This window comes from Megascapheus bottae, chromosome 6 (assembly GCF_031878675.1).
Source record: "Megascapheus bottae isolate mThoBot1 chromosome 6, mThoBot2.hap1, whole genome shotgun sequence".
In the NCBI taxonomy this organism is placed as follows: Eukaryota; Metazoa; Chordata; class Mammalia; order Rodentia; family Geomyidae; genus Megascapheus; species Megascapheus bottae.
Window position 1 is genome coordinate 74,136,077 of NC_143514.1, and position 16,579 is coordinate 74,152,655.

The following is a 16,579-nucleotide window of genomic DNA, read 5'->3' on the forward strand; positions in this document are numbered from 1 at the left end:
CACAGTGGCTCCGTCTGGAAGCTGGAAGCCCATTGTTCCCTTTCCCAGACTCTAGAAACTGTCTGCCCTCCATACCTCTCAGTCCCTCCATCTTATAAGCCAGCTGCAGCAAGGCATCTGTCTTTCCATCCCTCTGTGAGTCTGACCTCCTGCCTCCCCCTTATAAGGCTGGCCCAAGAATCCAGGACATTCTGCCCTCTGCAGTCATGTGGCCATGCCAGGCAGTGTATTGGAGTGGCTTGGATATGGCCATCTTTGGAACAAGCTGTTATTCTGCCTACGTTCGCTGCTGTGAGGGCTAGATTTGTAGCTAGGATCTCAGGCATGAGCCATCAGCGACCAACTTAGTACCAACAGCCTCTTTGTGAAGGGCCGGGAGGACCTGAGGGGGTTCAGAGGATGGGGGATTCTCAGGGGAGAGGCTGCAGGTTTTTGTACTGGGTCCCTGAAGGGTCTGGTATGCAAAGCTCCTGACTCCTATATAGAATACTTCATAATCAGGGACTAAGAAGGAGCGAAAAAACAAATGCGCTTCTCATCCCAGTGTGGTGGCTCATGCCTATAATCCTATTCAGGAGGCTGAGATCCAAGGATCGTGGTTCAAAGCCAGCCCAGCCACTAAAGTCCGAGAGACTCTTATTAACCACCAGAAAACGCGAAATGGGGCTGTGGCTCAAGGGTAAGGCAGTAGCCCTGAGCTAAAGAGCTCAGGAACAGCACCCAGGCCCAGAGTTCAAGCCCCAGTGACCTATAGAAAGAGAGAGAGAGAGAGAGAGAGAGAGAGAGAGAGAGAGAGAGAGAGAGAGAGAGAGAGAGAGAGAGAGAGAGAGAGAGAGAGAGAGAGAGAGATGCTTTTAGTTTAGAGTCTACACGGAAGCTACAGCCTGGGACTCCAGACCTGAATAGCAGCCTCTTCTCCTTTCAGTTTGATCCTCAGCTCCTCAGGCGCCTGGACAGCTCAGGCATACCTCCTCCATTCCTATCTCAGGCTGCAGGCCCCAGCATAGCGCACCTGATCCAGGTGAATGAAGGAGGGGGAGGACAGGGACCCATAGAGAGCCAATTACAGCCCCCATGGCTGGGCCAGGAGCCCAAAACTCTGTACCACAAGGGCCACAGGGGGCCTTTGGGGCAGAGGCAAAACCAGGCAGGAAAGCAAAGAACTCCAGAAGGGGCCAGAGTCCAGAGGCTCTGTGCCTTGAGGGGGGTGAGGCAGGCAGGCATCCAGGAGAAACACAGTGATACATGGGCTCATGTTCCCCCTTCCTGGCACAAAACCAGTCCATTGGTCAAGATTCCCTCAGAGAGAGCCAGAGGTTTAGAAGTACAAATGTCCCAAAGTCTACCAGGACAGGTTAAGGGCACAGTCTTCTGCTGTGGGCTGGCAGTCAAAGAGACACAATGCTAGAGTTGGCACTTGCTTGCTAGATGAGCCTTAAGTGGCTTATTTCAGTTCTCCAAACCTCCGTTTCTTCACCTGTAAAATGCGCGTAACCAGAGTTGCCCATCTCCCAGGACAGAGACGGAATGATAGATAGGGCAATGTACCCTCACACACTCAGCATCGTGCAACCTCAGGCCACTCGACTACTCTGAGCCTTCCCTCGCCTTCCCTGTGGCCTCTGGCCTGGCTCCTATGAGCTGCCAGAATCAGAATCCAGCCTGAGACATTCTTTTGCTGGGAAGTTTGTTTGCTTCTCGTTTCCGTGGATACCCTGCAAGTGGCCTTGCAGAACCCCAGGTCCTGCCACCTCACCATCCTTCACTGGAGATAATGCCATCAACGTTTCCCCTCATCCTGGGTGCCTGGGACTGTGTCGAGCACTGATGTCTGTGTTTCCAGGGGACAGGAGATCCCGGATGGTACCCAGCCTGTATTCTCAAATGCCCATGGGCCATCTGTATCACCTTGGCCCCAGTACCTCCCTTCCCCGGGGAGTGGCCAAGTCTCCTTCCTAGAGACCCGGAGTCCCAGCCCCCATCACACTCCAGGTCTCTGGGAAACCTGGCTGCCACCATCACCATCTGTTCTGATGCCACCATTGCTAGGATGCAACCACAGTCAGCCCCACCGAGGACAGAGAACTCACCACCAGTGCGTGGGGCACCTGGAAGCAGGCTTGTCACAGCACCCAGACAGGCGCACTTCTGGTCCTGAGACTGCTGAGCATGATGGCCAAGCCCATCAGTCACCCACAGGCCTCCACCACCACCCACACCAGCGGCACCTACAGCCCTGTTCACCTCAGAGCAGCCTGCCTGCCTCCAAGCCACAGGCTCCAGTGAAGGCTACCACAGCCCCATTCCTTCATCCCAACGGTGACCACCCACTGCCTGTGTGTTTATAACATTCCCAGGCACTGTGAAGGTGGAGGACAGAGACTTGAGGCGGGGGAAGGCTGGCAGCTCCCACAGCTATGCATAAGATGGAGCCAGACTCAACCCAAAGGCCCAATCACAGCAGGGAAGGCATCTGGAGCAGCTGCTATAGCCAGCTAGATACACACTCATTGCCCCGAGAAAGAGAGCTTGTAGTCCTCATTTTACTGCAGAAAAGTATGAGTACAGCTGCTCAGGAGACAGAGGTAGGAGGATCACAGGTAGAGGCCAGCCCAGACAAAAGTAGTAAGACTCTATCTCAAAACAAAACAAAACAAAACAAAACAAAAAAAACAGGTCTAAGTTTGGAAAAAGCAAGCAATTTGTATTAATTCCTAGGACCCAGACTTCAAGGCAGCTCCACCCCGAGCATGCGCCTCCAGCGGGCCACATGGCTGCCCTGAGCCCCGCCCCTCCCACTCCCACATCTTGCGGTAATGGTCAGAAGGGAAAAGATCACTGTTGGAGTTTGACCCTGCAACGTCCCCTGAAGGATTATTATTGGGGTCACTGGAGAGATGCATGGGTCCTGAGGGCCCTGACTTAATCAACAGATTAATCCATGGCTGGGTTGATTCAAGGGAGGTGGAGGGGAGCCTGAGGCGGGGCCTAGCTGGAGGAAGTAGGTCACTGGGGCAGGTCCTGGAAAGCCGGATCTGGTCCTCTACTAGTGTCTGTCTCTGCCCCATGGTCACCACGAAGGGTGAACTGCGTCTACCCCAAGCTAATGCCATGATGTCTGCCTCTACTCAAACACCAGGCAGTGGGTCCAGCCTACGTGAACTTCTGAGCCATCCAGACTCAGGAGCCAAAATAAATCCTTCCTCGTTTACCTTGTTTGTATCTGGCCTTGTGTTCCAGGGGTGAAGGAAGTTTGCAAGTAAAGCTCAGTGGAGCCCATAGCTTTTCTAATCAGAGGCTTGGAGACCCAAAGCTGGAGGCCAGGTCAGCAAGGCCATGTCCAAACCTTCCAGCAGGGAAGCGGAGGACAGCTGAAATGTCCTCACACTGAAACCTGAAATCAGGCTTTGTTTTTCAAAACAGGGTTTGCTTAGTGACCACCTCTGGGGAAGTTAGGGTTTTGTTTGGATTTGTTGTTTGTTTAAGGAAAATCAAGTTTTGGTTCCTTTTTCTCCTGGAAAACTGAGGAGAGTGACCATCGAGGGCTTTCCCAGGGGACTTCAGCGGGGAAAATCACTACCCAGACAAGTAGCAGGACCTGGGAAGGAAGGAAGCTGAGAGATACAGAGAGCACTGGATCAGGAGTCCAGGCACCTGCATCTCAAGGCACCACGTCACCCTGCTGTGTGAAAAATTAAAGGGCCCCTTAGGTGTCTCTCATAGCCATTCCTTAGGCAGGAAGCATGTTCTGTGGATGGTCCGGTGACAAACAGAGGGACATGCAATGCTGTGGGTGGCCCTGGCATGCTTGCCTCCCCCAAGTCGAAGGGACGAGAGGCCTGAGTTGTGATGCCCCAGGCTTCCAGGTGAGAGAACTCAGACAGGAAACCCGCAGGTCAGAGGGGCCCCCATGCAGCCCCAAGCCACACAGCAAGTGAGAGCTAGATGGGGAGTCCCCTAGGACATGGGGTGAAGGGAGTGAGGGCAGCTCCGGGCAAGCTTGGAGCAGACAGCCACACTGCAGCCTGGCTCTCAGAGGATCTCAACCCTCACAGGTCCACCCCAGCTCTGAGGGTCACCGGGTCACCTGGACTCAGTATGGTACCCCATGGGGGCCTGACATAACACCGCCTGATCTGGCTGCCATCATGAGGCCAGGCTCAAGATCAGTGTCCCCAGACACCCACAGGACACCAAGCCATAAGCGCAGAAGAAAGGTTGGCAGGGAAGAGTGCGGCTGTCATAGTCCTGACTCTGATTCTGGGGTGGCTGGGTCTCTAGAAGGGTGGCTGGACAGCATGCAAAGCCAGCTCCAGGGCAGGCATCCTTGCACTTGGCCCACAGCTCCTCAGCCCTCACCTCTGCTCAGGGGCTCCCTGGACCTTTGCCTACGATGCCAGTGGTTCAGCCAGACTCCCCTATGCAGCACCTTTGGCTAGTGGTCCAGGCCTTTCCTACCAGACTCAGTTTCTCCATGTGCCTCCTGGCACGCTCAGGAGGGCCCCAAGCCTTTAGGAGACCCCAGCCATGGTAACCTGCAAGGCCGGGGGCAGCTGATTCAATCCAGCTGCTTAATCAAGGAGGAAATGACAAGCCACTGGTTGCACACGCTGAACCTGATCGCCCAGCACTGGCCAGGCTGAAACCATCCTGTCTCACCCCTGCAGAGACTGCCTCCGGTGAGCTTCTTCAGTGAGACCTGCAAGAATTCCCACTCATCATGCCCCTGGGCCACTAGCTGAACCCCACCCGTCCTCCCATGCTCAGAAGCAGAGAGCCCCAGCATGGAAGGCCTCAGCTTCCAGCCCCGAGCTCAGAGGCGCTAGGATCAGAGTGCCTGCCCTCCTCCAGTGCTCCATTTTACAGATGAGAAAACTGAGATCCAGAAAGCCTTTGACTCTCGCAAGGCCTGTAGTTACGGCTGAGGCCAGGGTTAAGACTCAGACACCCAGCACTGGAGCCCTTAGCAATTAGACTGCCTTCCCTCACCGCCAGCAGTGCCAGGAATGAACTGGGAGGGTACTGGCAGAAGTGGGCCAGGCAGCCATCGGCTCCCATATGGCAGTGCCTAGGAGTGGTCTGTTGTGACTCCATCGTCCTCAGGGACAGATGGGCACCAGAGCTGGGTCTATGACTGCTCCACGGACACACAGCTAGCAAGGGGGCGTGGCAGGTTTCCCGGACGAAGACAGCAAGGGGCCATAGAAGTTTCCCAGAGCAAAGGGTCTCCTATTCTCCTCACAGAAAGCCCATGGGGGTTCCACAGCTCCACCCTGCCCCCCTCCCCTTTTCTCCCACCATCAAAGCAAAGTAACAAGGTCACTTACTCTGTCTGGGGTGGTGGTGCAGCAGCCTGGTCTGTGAAGAAGGGCAGAGAGGAAGAGCTTGTCAGACTAAGGGGCTGGGCCCCTCAATTTAGCCTATTCCCGCCCACTTCTCCACCTCCTGGGGGCGGCTGGGCCCAGGCCAGGCCAACCAGGGTGACTGCTGGGCTCCTGCCCTTTGCGAAGCCCTGCTCCTGACTAAGCCATCCTACCTGTCAGGCCTGTGCCACCCCACCCCTAGGGCCCATATCCCTGCCTGCCTGCCCGTCCTGCCTGCCAGGACTCCCCCATTCCCAGCTCCCTGCGGAGGAGTCGCTGTCCCCAGCCTGCAGGAAGTTCCGGCTAGTCTGGTCCCCAGAGTCTCTCCTACATGACAGAATAGAAGAGCCCAGCAGCTGCCATGGACCAACCACCAGATTCATCAGGGCCCTTCCACGCCTTAGGGACGAGGAGGGAGAGTGGGCAGGAAATCCCAGGAGAGGGTACCCCTCTGGCTGGGGGGTTCTGGGTAGCGGCCAGGAAGATGGCCGAGACATAGATCTGGCCAGAAAGGGTTTCCACAGCAAAACCCGGGCCACACTCTTCCACTTACAATGTGCAGGCGCCAGATGTTGTTGCAGGAATTTCAGAAATCCCATTCCCAGGGGAAGCATGGAATGCGGTCCAGTCCGGCTTCCTGGGGACAGCGGAGGAGCCACCAGCCCTCCCCCTGGAGCCTGCTCTTCCCCCAGCTCACTGGTTGAAACTGAAAAAAATAAAATAAAACGAAACACCCTCACCCGTGCCAGAGTCAGGGTCAAAGCTGATCAGTGGAAGGTCCGTGTTCCCCACGGGGGCAAGGCTGGCGTCCTCTTCATCACTGTCATCGAATTCAAAGGCCTCCCCAGAATCTTCTGCCTCAGGGGAGGGGCCTGCGTTTCCAGGTCCCAGGGGATCTCCTAGAGGAGCGGAAAGTAAGGGTCAGCATATGGGCAAGGGAGAGGAGCAGCCAGGGAAGGCAGGGGCCAGGGGTGGTGGGTCTAAGGACAGAGACAGAGCCCTTCTCAGGGCTGAGGTTAAATCTGCTCAAGCCAGGCAGCCCTGTTGTCCAGGGGTCTGGGTTAGATCTCTGAGTAGGTGGCAGGGGAGGATGGGGAGAGAGCAAGGTCCCAGGCTGTGCGAGTACAGGATTTGAACTGATGCCTTTCCAACTCTTATTTTCAGACTCTGGTTTTGTGAGCAAGAAGCATTTTGCTTTCTATTCTGTTCTGTTCGGTTCCCCTACTGGAACCTAAACTCAGAGCCTTGCATTCTTGGTAGGCTGGCACTTTATCACTCCAGCCACAACTTCAGATCTGGCTTTTTGTTGATTAAATGGAGAGAAGACTTTCTTGCTCAGGCTGGCTTCACACATGGATCTTCCCATCTCAGCCTCCAGAGCATCTGGAATTATAGACGTGAGCCACCAGCATCCGGCCATAACAAGTGGTACACACCTTCACAGATGCTTGTGTACTAATGTGTTGCTGTGCAAATGAACACACATCCTGCATGTGCACTCTGGCAGATACGATAGCTTGAAACTCAGCTGCCTGGGAATGCCTGGGGCTTGGAGATAAACCCTGGGCAGATACCAGGACAGGACTGCCTGAGCCTGACCTCCTAGTACCAATAGATTTCCCCATAGCCTTGATCTCTCTGCTCCCTCTTGGGGATCCCCTCCGTAATGTGTCCCCTGTGCCCCTCCTCACCCTTCACAGTCCTGTCGACCCCCAGCACAGGAACAATGTGCCTCCCCTCCTGTCCAGCCCCTTCTTTCCTTCATTTACTCCCTTGGGCACTAATGCTATGAGCTTCAGGAAGTGACTTGAGCTTTGACACTCAGTGGTGATGAGTTGGCAAAGGAAATAGAGGGAAAAGGAAGTCAGATATACCATGTTCGAATTACAAACCCACTGGAGGCTCACAAAATCAACCAGAGGTTCCCGCAGCATTTGAGAGTTTGTTTGAATTGCTTGCTTCAGGCTGGTTGGGTATGGTAGCATGCACCCTCAATTCCAGCACTCAAGAGGGTGAGGCAAGCCAAGTATGGGTGGCTCACACCAGTAATCTTAGCTACTCAGGAGGTTGAGATCTGAGGGTCAAGGTTCAAAGCCAGCCTGGGCATGAAAGTCTTTGAGACTCTTATCTCCAATTAATCACCAGAAAACTGAAAGTGGTACTTGACTCAAAGTGGTACTTGGCTGAAGAGCTCAGGGACAAGTCCCAGGCCCAGAGTTTAAGCCCCGTGACCACAAAAAAAAAAAAAATAAGAAGAAGAAAGAAAGAAAGAAAGAAAAAAGAAGAGAAGGGGGGAGGAGGAGGAGGAGGAAGAAAGAGGAGGTGAGATGGGAAGATGATCAATTCAAGGCCAGCTTGGGTCATACAGTAAGACCCTGTCTCAAAAAAAAAAAAATAGGTTTGAAAGAAAAATCATTTGCTTCAATTTTTTTTTTGCCAGTCTTGGCTTGAACTCCGGGCCTGAGCACTGTCCTTGGGCTTTCTCAAGGCTAGAGCTCTATCACTTGAGCCACAACACCACTTCCAGCTTTTTTTTATATATGTGGTACTGACGAATCTAACCTGAGTTTTCGTGCATGCTAGGCAAGCACTCTATCACTATGCTAAACTCCCAACCCCTTGCTTCAAATATTTAAAAATATTGTGTAATAAACCCGTGGCTCATACCTGTAATTGTACTCATTCAAGAGGCTAAGGTCTGAGGATCAAGGTATGAAGCCAGTCTGGCAGAAATTGTTATGAGATTTGAGTTCTAAAATTACCAGCAAAAAAATCTAGGCTGAAGGCATGGCTCAAGCAGAAGAGTACCGGCAGGGCAACCAAGCTGAATGAGAACAGAAGGTCCTGAGTTCAAGCCACTGTACTAGCACACAGGCATAGACTGCATATAATTATAATATATATAATTACACAGCAAATGTTGTGTAATAATATTTATACTATCACAACTTTGCTATTGTTTTTGGCACTATTGTGTCAGTTACATACACGCTGCATGTGGGTTCACACCTATGTGTGCGGGTACACAGAACTCCTGCTGTTCCCTTTGTCCCTCTACTCAATCACTAGTTTCCTGCCCGGGCTGGCTTTGAATCATGATCCTTAGATCTCAGCCTCCTGAGTAGCTAGGATTATAGGTGTGAGCCACCAGAGCCCAGCTTTCCTTTTCCTTCCTTTCTTCTTTCTTCCCTCCCTCCTTCCTTTGCGTGCACGCATGTGCATGTGTGCGTGTGTATGTTTGTGGGATGTGTGTGTGTTGCATGTGGGCTTAAACTCAGGGCCTTGGCTTTTTTATTCAAAGCCAGTCTCTACCACTTGAGCATCCCCTCTACTTCCAGCTTTATAGTATTTACCTGGAGATAAAGAGTCTTACAGATGTCCCTGCCTGGGCTGACCTTGAACTGAGACCCTCAGATCTCAGTCTCTTAAGTAGCTAGGATTACAGGTATGAGCCAGTGGAGTCTGGCACTTGCTTGCTTTCTTTATTTTTTTTTTCAGCATTATGGTTTAAACTCATGGCCTCAAGCTTCGCAGAAAAACATTCTACCAATTGGGCCACACTCCCAATTCTTTGGGACTAAGTTGTTTGCTTGTTTATTTAAGAGTCTCACATTTTTGTGGGAGGCTTTGTGAGGGTTTTGTTTGCTTGTTTCTGCTTGTTTGCCTGGACCAACCTGGACCATAAGACTCCCACTGGTGTCTCCCTGGGCACCAGGCTGGGATGACAGGCATGAGCCACTACACCCAGCCTGACACAGGCTCTCTTAAGTACCGGGATCAGTGACACTACTTTAGGGGTATGAGACACACCCATCAGGGCTGTCCTGGCCCTTGGGGGCCTTCCATCCTGGCCCTTGTGATGACTCTACTAGGCAGAGGAGGGGGAGAGAGGGAACGGAATCCCTGCACAAACAGCTGGTATTACCACAATGACTAAGGGCAGGGCACCTGGGCTCCACAGAAACCCCAGCATCACCCAGGGGGACTCAGAGGTGATGACAACAGCAGTGACCACCTCCCAGGGCTGCAGGGAGGAAGGACAGGCAGTGCCTGCCCACTGTTGGACAGCACTGCCCCGATTACTGTTGCCACTGTCATCCATCATCTGGCTGGGTTCTCATTATTGTTACCACAGCCTGGCTGAAGCCTGGGCTCCACCCTACCCCATTCCCGAGCCAGCTCCAGCCCACCCTGCCCCTCCCAGACAGAGCTGGGTAAGACTACACATATCACTTAAGCTGCTCCATCCACATCACCCACAAGCCTACTGACCAGTAGCTGCAGCCCCTGAACCAGGGGGTCCCAGGGAAAGTGAGGCATCCATGGCCCTAGGGTATCCAGGAGCTCACCGTGGGCCAGGGAAGAAATCAAAGCTGCAACCCTGAGACAACTTTGTGAGGGGCTGGGGAAGGGGACGTCTCTGCTCCCCCAAGGACCTGGCAAGACACTAGGAGGTCTCATGGGATCAGGAGATAGCCAAAGGACCTGGTCTAGTCAGGTGACCTCAGCCAGCAAAGCTAAACCTCGCTGGAGGAAAGCCCCATCCATAGTTTGCTTGCTTCCTGCCTTCCCACATTGGCCCTCTTGGAGGGGAAGAGAAATGGGGGCAGGGCACCCCCATCCCCCACAGCAACAAGGGCAAAAAGGGCTATCCCAGAACCTGGGTGTGACCTGACAGGAAATGTCCTTTTTGTCCCTGATCAACTCCTCCCCGCAATCAGCTGGTTGGCCTCCCATCAGGCAACCAGACCTGGATTCCTATCAGAAGGAAAGATCAGGAGGCCTAGCCCAGGATAATTGGGAACTGGCCCTTCCTCACCCCCTGGACTGAATGGAGCCCGATACTCCCACCTTTGAAGATTCTGGACACATCCTGTCCTCAGGAGAGGAGTGCTGCGAGGCCGCCCCACACCAGGGCAAAAGGGGCCTGCCGAGGGGCCCCCCACACACTTCAGAAGGGAGCGTCTCTCTCTACCAGAGCTCAGGGATCGTACCCCACGAGGCATGCACCATCTCCTTCACTGGTTGACACAGCCTTGTGACAACAGGGACAGGTTGCTATTACCACACTCACATTATCCATGGTGAGGCCAGACCATGGAAACACTCAGTCCCTTACATAAGTGCACGAGTAAGTGGCCGGGATCCATGTCAGGTTGGGCGGTGACATAGCCCTGGCTCAACTGGCCTGACTCCTCTCCAGGGGGGGCTGGAGCTGCCCCCTCCCCCAGGTGCAGCTCTGCCCACTCTCCCCACCCCTTCCCTCCCCCACAGGCAGAGCCAGGATGTCACCTCCAAAGTCTGAGGTTATGGTTTCCAAACAAAATACAGGGTGCTGGATTAGATTTCTGATAAACAATGAATAATTTTGTTAGTATAAGTATTTTTTTTGTGGGTTATGGGGCTTGAACTGGGCCTGGGCGCTGTCCCTGAGCTCGTCAGCTCAAGGCTACTGCCCTACCCTTGAGCCAAGCCCCACTTCCCATTTTTAGAGGTTAATTGGAGATAAGAATCTCAGGTCCTTTTGTGCTCAGGCTGGCTTTGAACCTTGATCCTCAGATCTCAGCCTCCTGAGTAGCTAGGATTACAGGCGTGAGCCACCATGCCTGGCAAGTATGGTTTTAATCTGTCTTTTTTTTTTTTTCTTTTCTCACCCTGGGACTGCCTGATGGCCCAACCCTTCCCCCTCAACTTCACTCCCTCCCTTAATTTACAAACTTCACACCCCAAACTGTCACTCTGTTCAGGCTGACAGGTGCAGGGGAGAGGTAAAGGACGCTGGGCTTGCCAGGTGCTTGCCGGAGAGGAGGAAGTTATTCCTGTTTTTCCACAAGGAACAAGCCCCCCCCCACTACTATGAGAAGGGCCAGCAGGGTGGAAGGTGGGAGAGCTGGGGTACAGTACCTATGGCAGGCTGTGGAGGCGGCTTGAAGGAAGCCATCAGACAACAAAGTACAGCTCAGACCAGCGCGTCGCTGCCACTCGCCTGTGGAAACAAGGCCAGAAAAAGAGTTAATGAGACTTCCGGTCAAAGTGCAGCCACAGAGGGGCCTGGGCGCCTGGCCCGGGTGCTCTCACATGCTTCCCAGAAGTCCCAGGGTGCGGGACAGCCCCTGAAAAGATCCAGCCTGCACCCAGTATCAATCATTAACCCATCAAAAAGCCTGCAGCTGTGGGGCCCAAGCCCTCTTCTTCCTAGAATGCATTTCTGTCAGACCCTGCCTTCGCACACTGTCCAAAAGGCCGACAGGAGCCTAGGTCTAGCCAGGGCTGTCCTTGCCCCCTCCAGAGCCTCCTGCTTGGGAGTCAACCTCGGGTCCCCACCGCTGATGACCTAGAAGCTGGATCCTGAACACAGCTGTACACTTCCTCCTAGGGTCCTGGTCACCCCAGATTCCAGCGGGTCCCTTTGGCCCTGCTAGGAAGCCACTCTCTCTTTGTCTCTTATCCTACCCCACAGGGCTGGCACCAGCTGACAAGGAGTGGCACACACGAGTACAAAGGAAAGGGTCACAGAGGTAGAGTAAATAGGGCAGAATGCAGTGTCCTGAGCTAAGGAGGTTGCCCTGACCCCAGGTAGCCCAGGTGACACCCGCCACCCCACCCCCGTGTGGCCCAGGAACAGCAAGCCCGACCCTTAGGGGCTGCCTGTGTCCAGAAGCAGCCTTTCCAGGGGACCTACTGCCACTTCCGCCTGCAGCTGCGCATCAATCCACACCTCCCTGTGCAGATGGAGCAGCCTGCCCCTGCCACCAGCCACCTACACAGTTCTGTTCATTTCCACTCCTAAAGCCTTTATTTGTGCTGCCTGGCTTACCAAATAAAACCTGAAGGAAGGCAGATGGCAATTTGTGTGGATGTGCATGTGTGTCAATATTGGGGCTTGAACTCAGGGCTCGGGTGCTGTCCCTGAGCTTGTTGTGCTCAAGGCTAGTGCTCTACCATTTGAACCACAGCTCCACATCTGGCATTTGAGTGCCTAATTGAATATAAGGGTTACATGGTTTTTCCTGTTCTTCTGGCTTCAGACTATGATCCTCAGATTTGTTTCCTGAGCCGCTAGAATTACAGGCCTGAGCCACCAGTGCCCAGCTTGGATAGTGATTTTACTTCCACAATATTCTAAAGGACTTCACAGAGATGAATGAACATGAATCTAAATGATCCATGAGTAAACAAGGCCCAGACTGGCAGTCACTTATCTAAGAGCACACAGCTAGGAAGAGGCAATATTGGAACCCACAAGTCTGAGGCTGTGCCTACTGAGTTCTCCTTGTAGGCCAGGGCCTCTCAAAACTCAAATAATATACACTACATAGAAATCCTCCTGGGGCAGGGAGTTTGGCCTAGTGGTAGAGTGCTTGCCTAGCATGCACAAAGACCCAGGTTCAATTCCTTGGTACCACATACATAGAAAAAGTCAGAAGTAGTGCTGTGACTCAAGTGGTAGAGCTCTAGCCTTGAGAAAACCCAAGGACAATGCTCAGGCCCTGAGTTCAAGCACCAGGACTGGCTAAAAAAAAGAAAAGAAAACCCTCAAAACAAAGACCCGGTTTCAATTCCTCGGTACCACATACATAGAAAAGGCAAAAGTGGTAGGCCGGGAGTTTGGCCTAGTGGTAGAGTGCTTGCCTAGCATGCATGAAGACTCGGGTTCGATTCCTTGGTACCACATACATAGCAAAAAGCCGGAAGTGGTGCTGAGGCTCAAGTGGTAGAGCTCTAGCCTTGAGAAAATCCAAGGACAGTGCTCAAGCCCTGAGCCCAAGCCCAGGACTGGCAAAAAAAAAAAAAAAGAAAGAAAGAAAAGGCAAAAGTGGCGCTGTAACTCAAGCGGTAGAACACTAGACTAGAGGAAAGCCCAAGGACAGTGCTTAGGCCCTGAGTTCAGTCCCCAGGACTGGGAAGAAAGAAGAAAAAAAAAGAAACCCTTCCTTCTACCCCAGAAATGATCACGGTTACTGGTTTCTTAAGAATCCTTCCAGAACCATCCAGTGTTTACCAGCACGCATATCTGGGTACAGTTGACCCCTCCCCCTCCTTGCTCACCAAGTTTCCGTTGCCCTCAGCCAACCGCTGACATCTCAGCCCTATCTCAGCCCCATGGAGCTCCCTGCAGTGCCCTGGACATCCACCACACACTTCTCCACATGGCAGAGAAGCCACAAGCAGGGGACACATGGCACCGTGAGGTATTTGGAGAGGCAGGGATGGGCCACAATTGTATTTTATTAGTGTACTGTGTTCACTGCTCTATCTTATCATGCTTATTATTAATAATCCCTTATCGTACCTTTAGAAATTTGATCAGAAGTATGTTCCTAGAGTCTGCCTAAGGTTCAGGTCCATCAGCAAGCTCTCAGCGAATGATGGACGAGTGAGCAAAAGGTGAGGGGGAGGCCAGAGAACCTCAGAAACAGCCAGATACAGGTGTCCCAGTGGGTGGAGTTCAGGTAAAGGTGTAGCAAGAGAGCTGAGCAGTGCATGGGAAGTGACAGAGGCCAATAGGGTGGCACTGGACCATGCTAAGTGTCTGTGTGTGTGTGTGTGTGTGTGTGTGTGTGTGTGTGTGACAGAGAGAGAGAGAGAGAGAGAGAGAGAGAGAGAGAGAGAGAGAGAGTAGTCAGGCTTGAACTCAGGGCCTTATAATCTTACTCAGCTTTTTCTACGCAAGGCTACAGCTCTACCATTCGAGCCACATCTCCACTTCTGGCTTATTGCTAGTTAACTGGAGATGAGAGTCTCTCAGATTTTTCTGTGCCTCAGCTGACTTTGAACAGAGATGCTCAGATCTCAGCCTGCTGAGCAGCTGGTGTCACGAGCCACAGTTCTTTAACGATTGTCTCAGCTGCCCCTTGAGTACGGCCAGTGCTGTTCTATTTTTTGGCCTGCTAGTCCAAGCCCAGGCCAGCTTCTTCTGGGAGAGCGGAAGCTCTAGCACCTACACAATGCCTGGCCTGGCCCACCATGCCCGTGAGACAGCCACACCTCATCCCAGCGGGGCTGGCTTCTGGGAGGGGGCCTACCTCCTGCCCTGGGCCCCAAGCACAGGGCCACTTGGGGGGCTTCCCAAGTTGGGAATGGTGGGGACAGCTCTAACTTCATTTCTTTCTTGCAGGAAAATGGTGGGGAGCCCTCCCCAGCGAGTGGGCAAGCTTAGTCAATGGCCAGAGCTTCAGACAATGAGGGCTCTTGTCCTGGGCCCAGAGTAGGCAACCCCCCCCCCCAACCCTCATCCCCAGGCCAGTGCCTGGTCAATAGTCCTCAGGAGAAAGAGAAGGGCAGCCCCTTAGGAGGCCTCTATGGGAAGGGGCCACCCCGTTGTCAGGCAGAGAGGGCCTTGGGGGCTGTTGCCTGGGAAACCAGAGCTAGCCCCATCAAGAAGCTGCTGGACTCAGCATGTGAGGGGAGCTGAAGGCCACCAGGCAAGGGTCTCAGGCCCCGCCCCTCCCAGTTCCAGACCCACTAACCCCTTCATCTCCAGGACCCAGCAGGCAGTGAGAAGCTGGAATGTATAGGGAAAACCTCTGGCTGTCTGAGGTCCACCGCTGGACAGTTCCACTCTCTTCTTTATTGCTTCAGCCCAAACCCGGGGGAACATGGAAGGTCCGTGAGTGAGCTAGAGCAGTGAGCTCAGGCCACAACTTTGGAGTTTCTCTGTGACTCCCTGGACACCCTCCCTGACCTCAAGGTTACTGCTGCAGCTCTAGCCATCCAATAGGCCTCTCCTTGAGCTCTACATACTGCCTGACAGGGACAGGGGCCAGAGATTAAGAAACAAGAGGGCCCAAGTTCCTGTTCCCAGAGGCTGGCAGGTACAGGCTCCACGGTGAGGATGGTGTTCAGACTCTGTGGGTCAAGCATGCAGGAAAGCCTCACTCTACACATGCATGCTTATACGTACCTGTCTGATGTGTGGGTAAAATAGGCCTGTGCATGTGCCAGAGGTGGAGGGGCTGGGCTACCAAGGTGGGGATGAGTGAATATGGTAATAAACTTGACCTAGAACCTGGCAGGAGCTCCTGACACAGCAGGCACACAGGCGGGCTCAACTCCTTCCTCCACACCGGCCCTGCCCCCGGGGCCACTCATGCATCCCCCTCCTGCAGTGAACCTTCCCGTGGGGGCCCCTGGCTCCTGCTGAGCCTGTAGATTCCATGGGCTGGTCTCTGCAAGCGCAGAAGTCAGGCTTGGTCCAGGAGATGGTTCTGCACAGGAGGACTTCAGAGGTGCCGCCCAGGTGACCCTGTCTGCCCCTCACACCTCCAGACAGCAAGGGGCTGAATCTGGTCTGGCCTATTACAGCATGCTTAACGGGTCCTTGCTTTCTCTTCCTTCCTTTCTCTTTGTTTTCTTGTTTCTTTGTGTGCCAGTACGAGGGCATGAACTCAGGGCCTGAGGCACTGCCCTTAAGCTTTTGTGCTCAAGGCTAGCACTCTACCACTTTAGCCACAGCTCCACTTCTGACTTCCAATTAACTAGCAGAAAGCAAGCGTTTCATGGATGTTTCTGCGTAGGCTGACTTTGAACTGAGATCTCATACCGCAGCCTCGTGGGTAGCTAGGGTTACAGGCATGAGCACTAGTGCCCTTCTGATGGGACAATTTGAGGCACTGCTCCTTACCTGGCCTCTGTGTGGATGCCAAGGGGATGGAAACTGGGGTAACAGGAGGAAGGAGGGCATTTGTCATAGAATAAAAATGGCTGCAGGCAGAGGCTGAGCCCACCAGTGGATACCTTGCCTCGTCTCTCCTGGATCATCCCCCACAAATACACAGAAACCTCTGGGATACCACAGCCACGTCCCCCCGCCCCATTACCCCCACGCCTCTTCTTTCTTTACAAAAGGTTCCGTGGATGGATTCTACCTCTGGCCTAGCCATCTGCAGCCACCAGCAGCCACACACCACGGGTTCTGAGGACTGCCCCTTATTCTCTTCCTGCCTCCCCTCCCAGCTCTGAGCACCTCCATGTGAGGCACTGGCTTGTGTGACGCCCTTCTCTGTGCAGTGATGCTTGGCCCGACCTCCGCCCATGCACCCTCTTGGATCTCATCAAATCTACCCCCCAGCTCCTGCTCACTCCCCCAGCCGACTACATTCCCCACCACCACCAGCCGTTTCCACCTGGAAGGCTCCCCAACACCTATCCTCACACACCCATGTCCTACCCTGCTCTACCCCTCCCAAACCCTGCTGCCTGGGCCTCAAAGCCCA

At 53.6% G+C, this 16,579-nt stretch overlaps 1 protein-coding gene across 1 annotated transcript in view; it reads right to left on the reverse strand.

Moving 5' to 3' along the window:
- Arhgef10l (Rho guanine nucleotide exchange factor 10 like) overlaps positions 1–16,579 on the reverse strand; it is a 103,381-nt gene that overhangs the window by 72,843 nt on the left and 13,959 nt on the right. Inside the window, exons 2-4 of the mRNA XM_090335716.1 lie at positions 11,268–11,349; positions 6,098–6,262; positions 5,328–5,358 (exon numbers count right to left, since the gene is read on the reverse strand). Coding sequence (XP_090191842.1) covers positions 5,328–5,358; positions 6,098–6,262; positions 11,268–11,304 — 233 coding nt within the window. The 5' untranslated portion in view covers positions 11,305–11,349. The remainder of the gene's footprint in view (positions 1–5,327; positions 5,359–6,097; positions 6,263–11,267; positions 11,350–16,579) is intronic.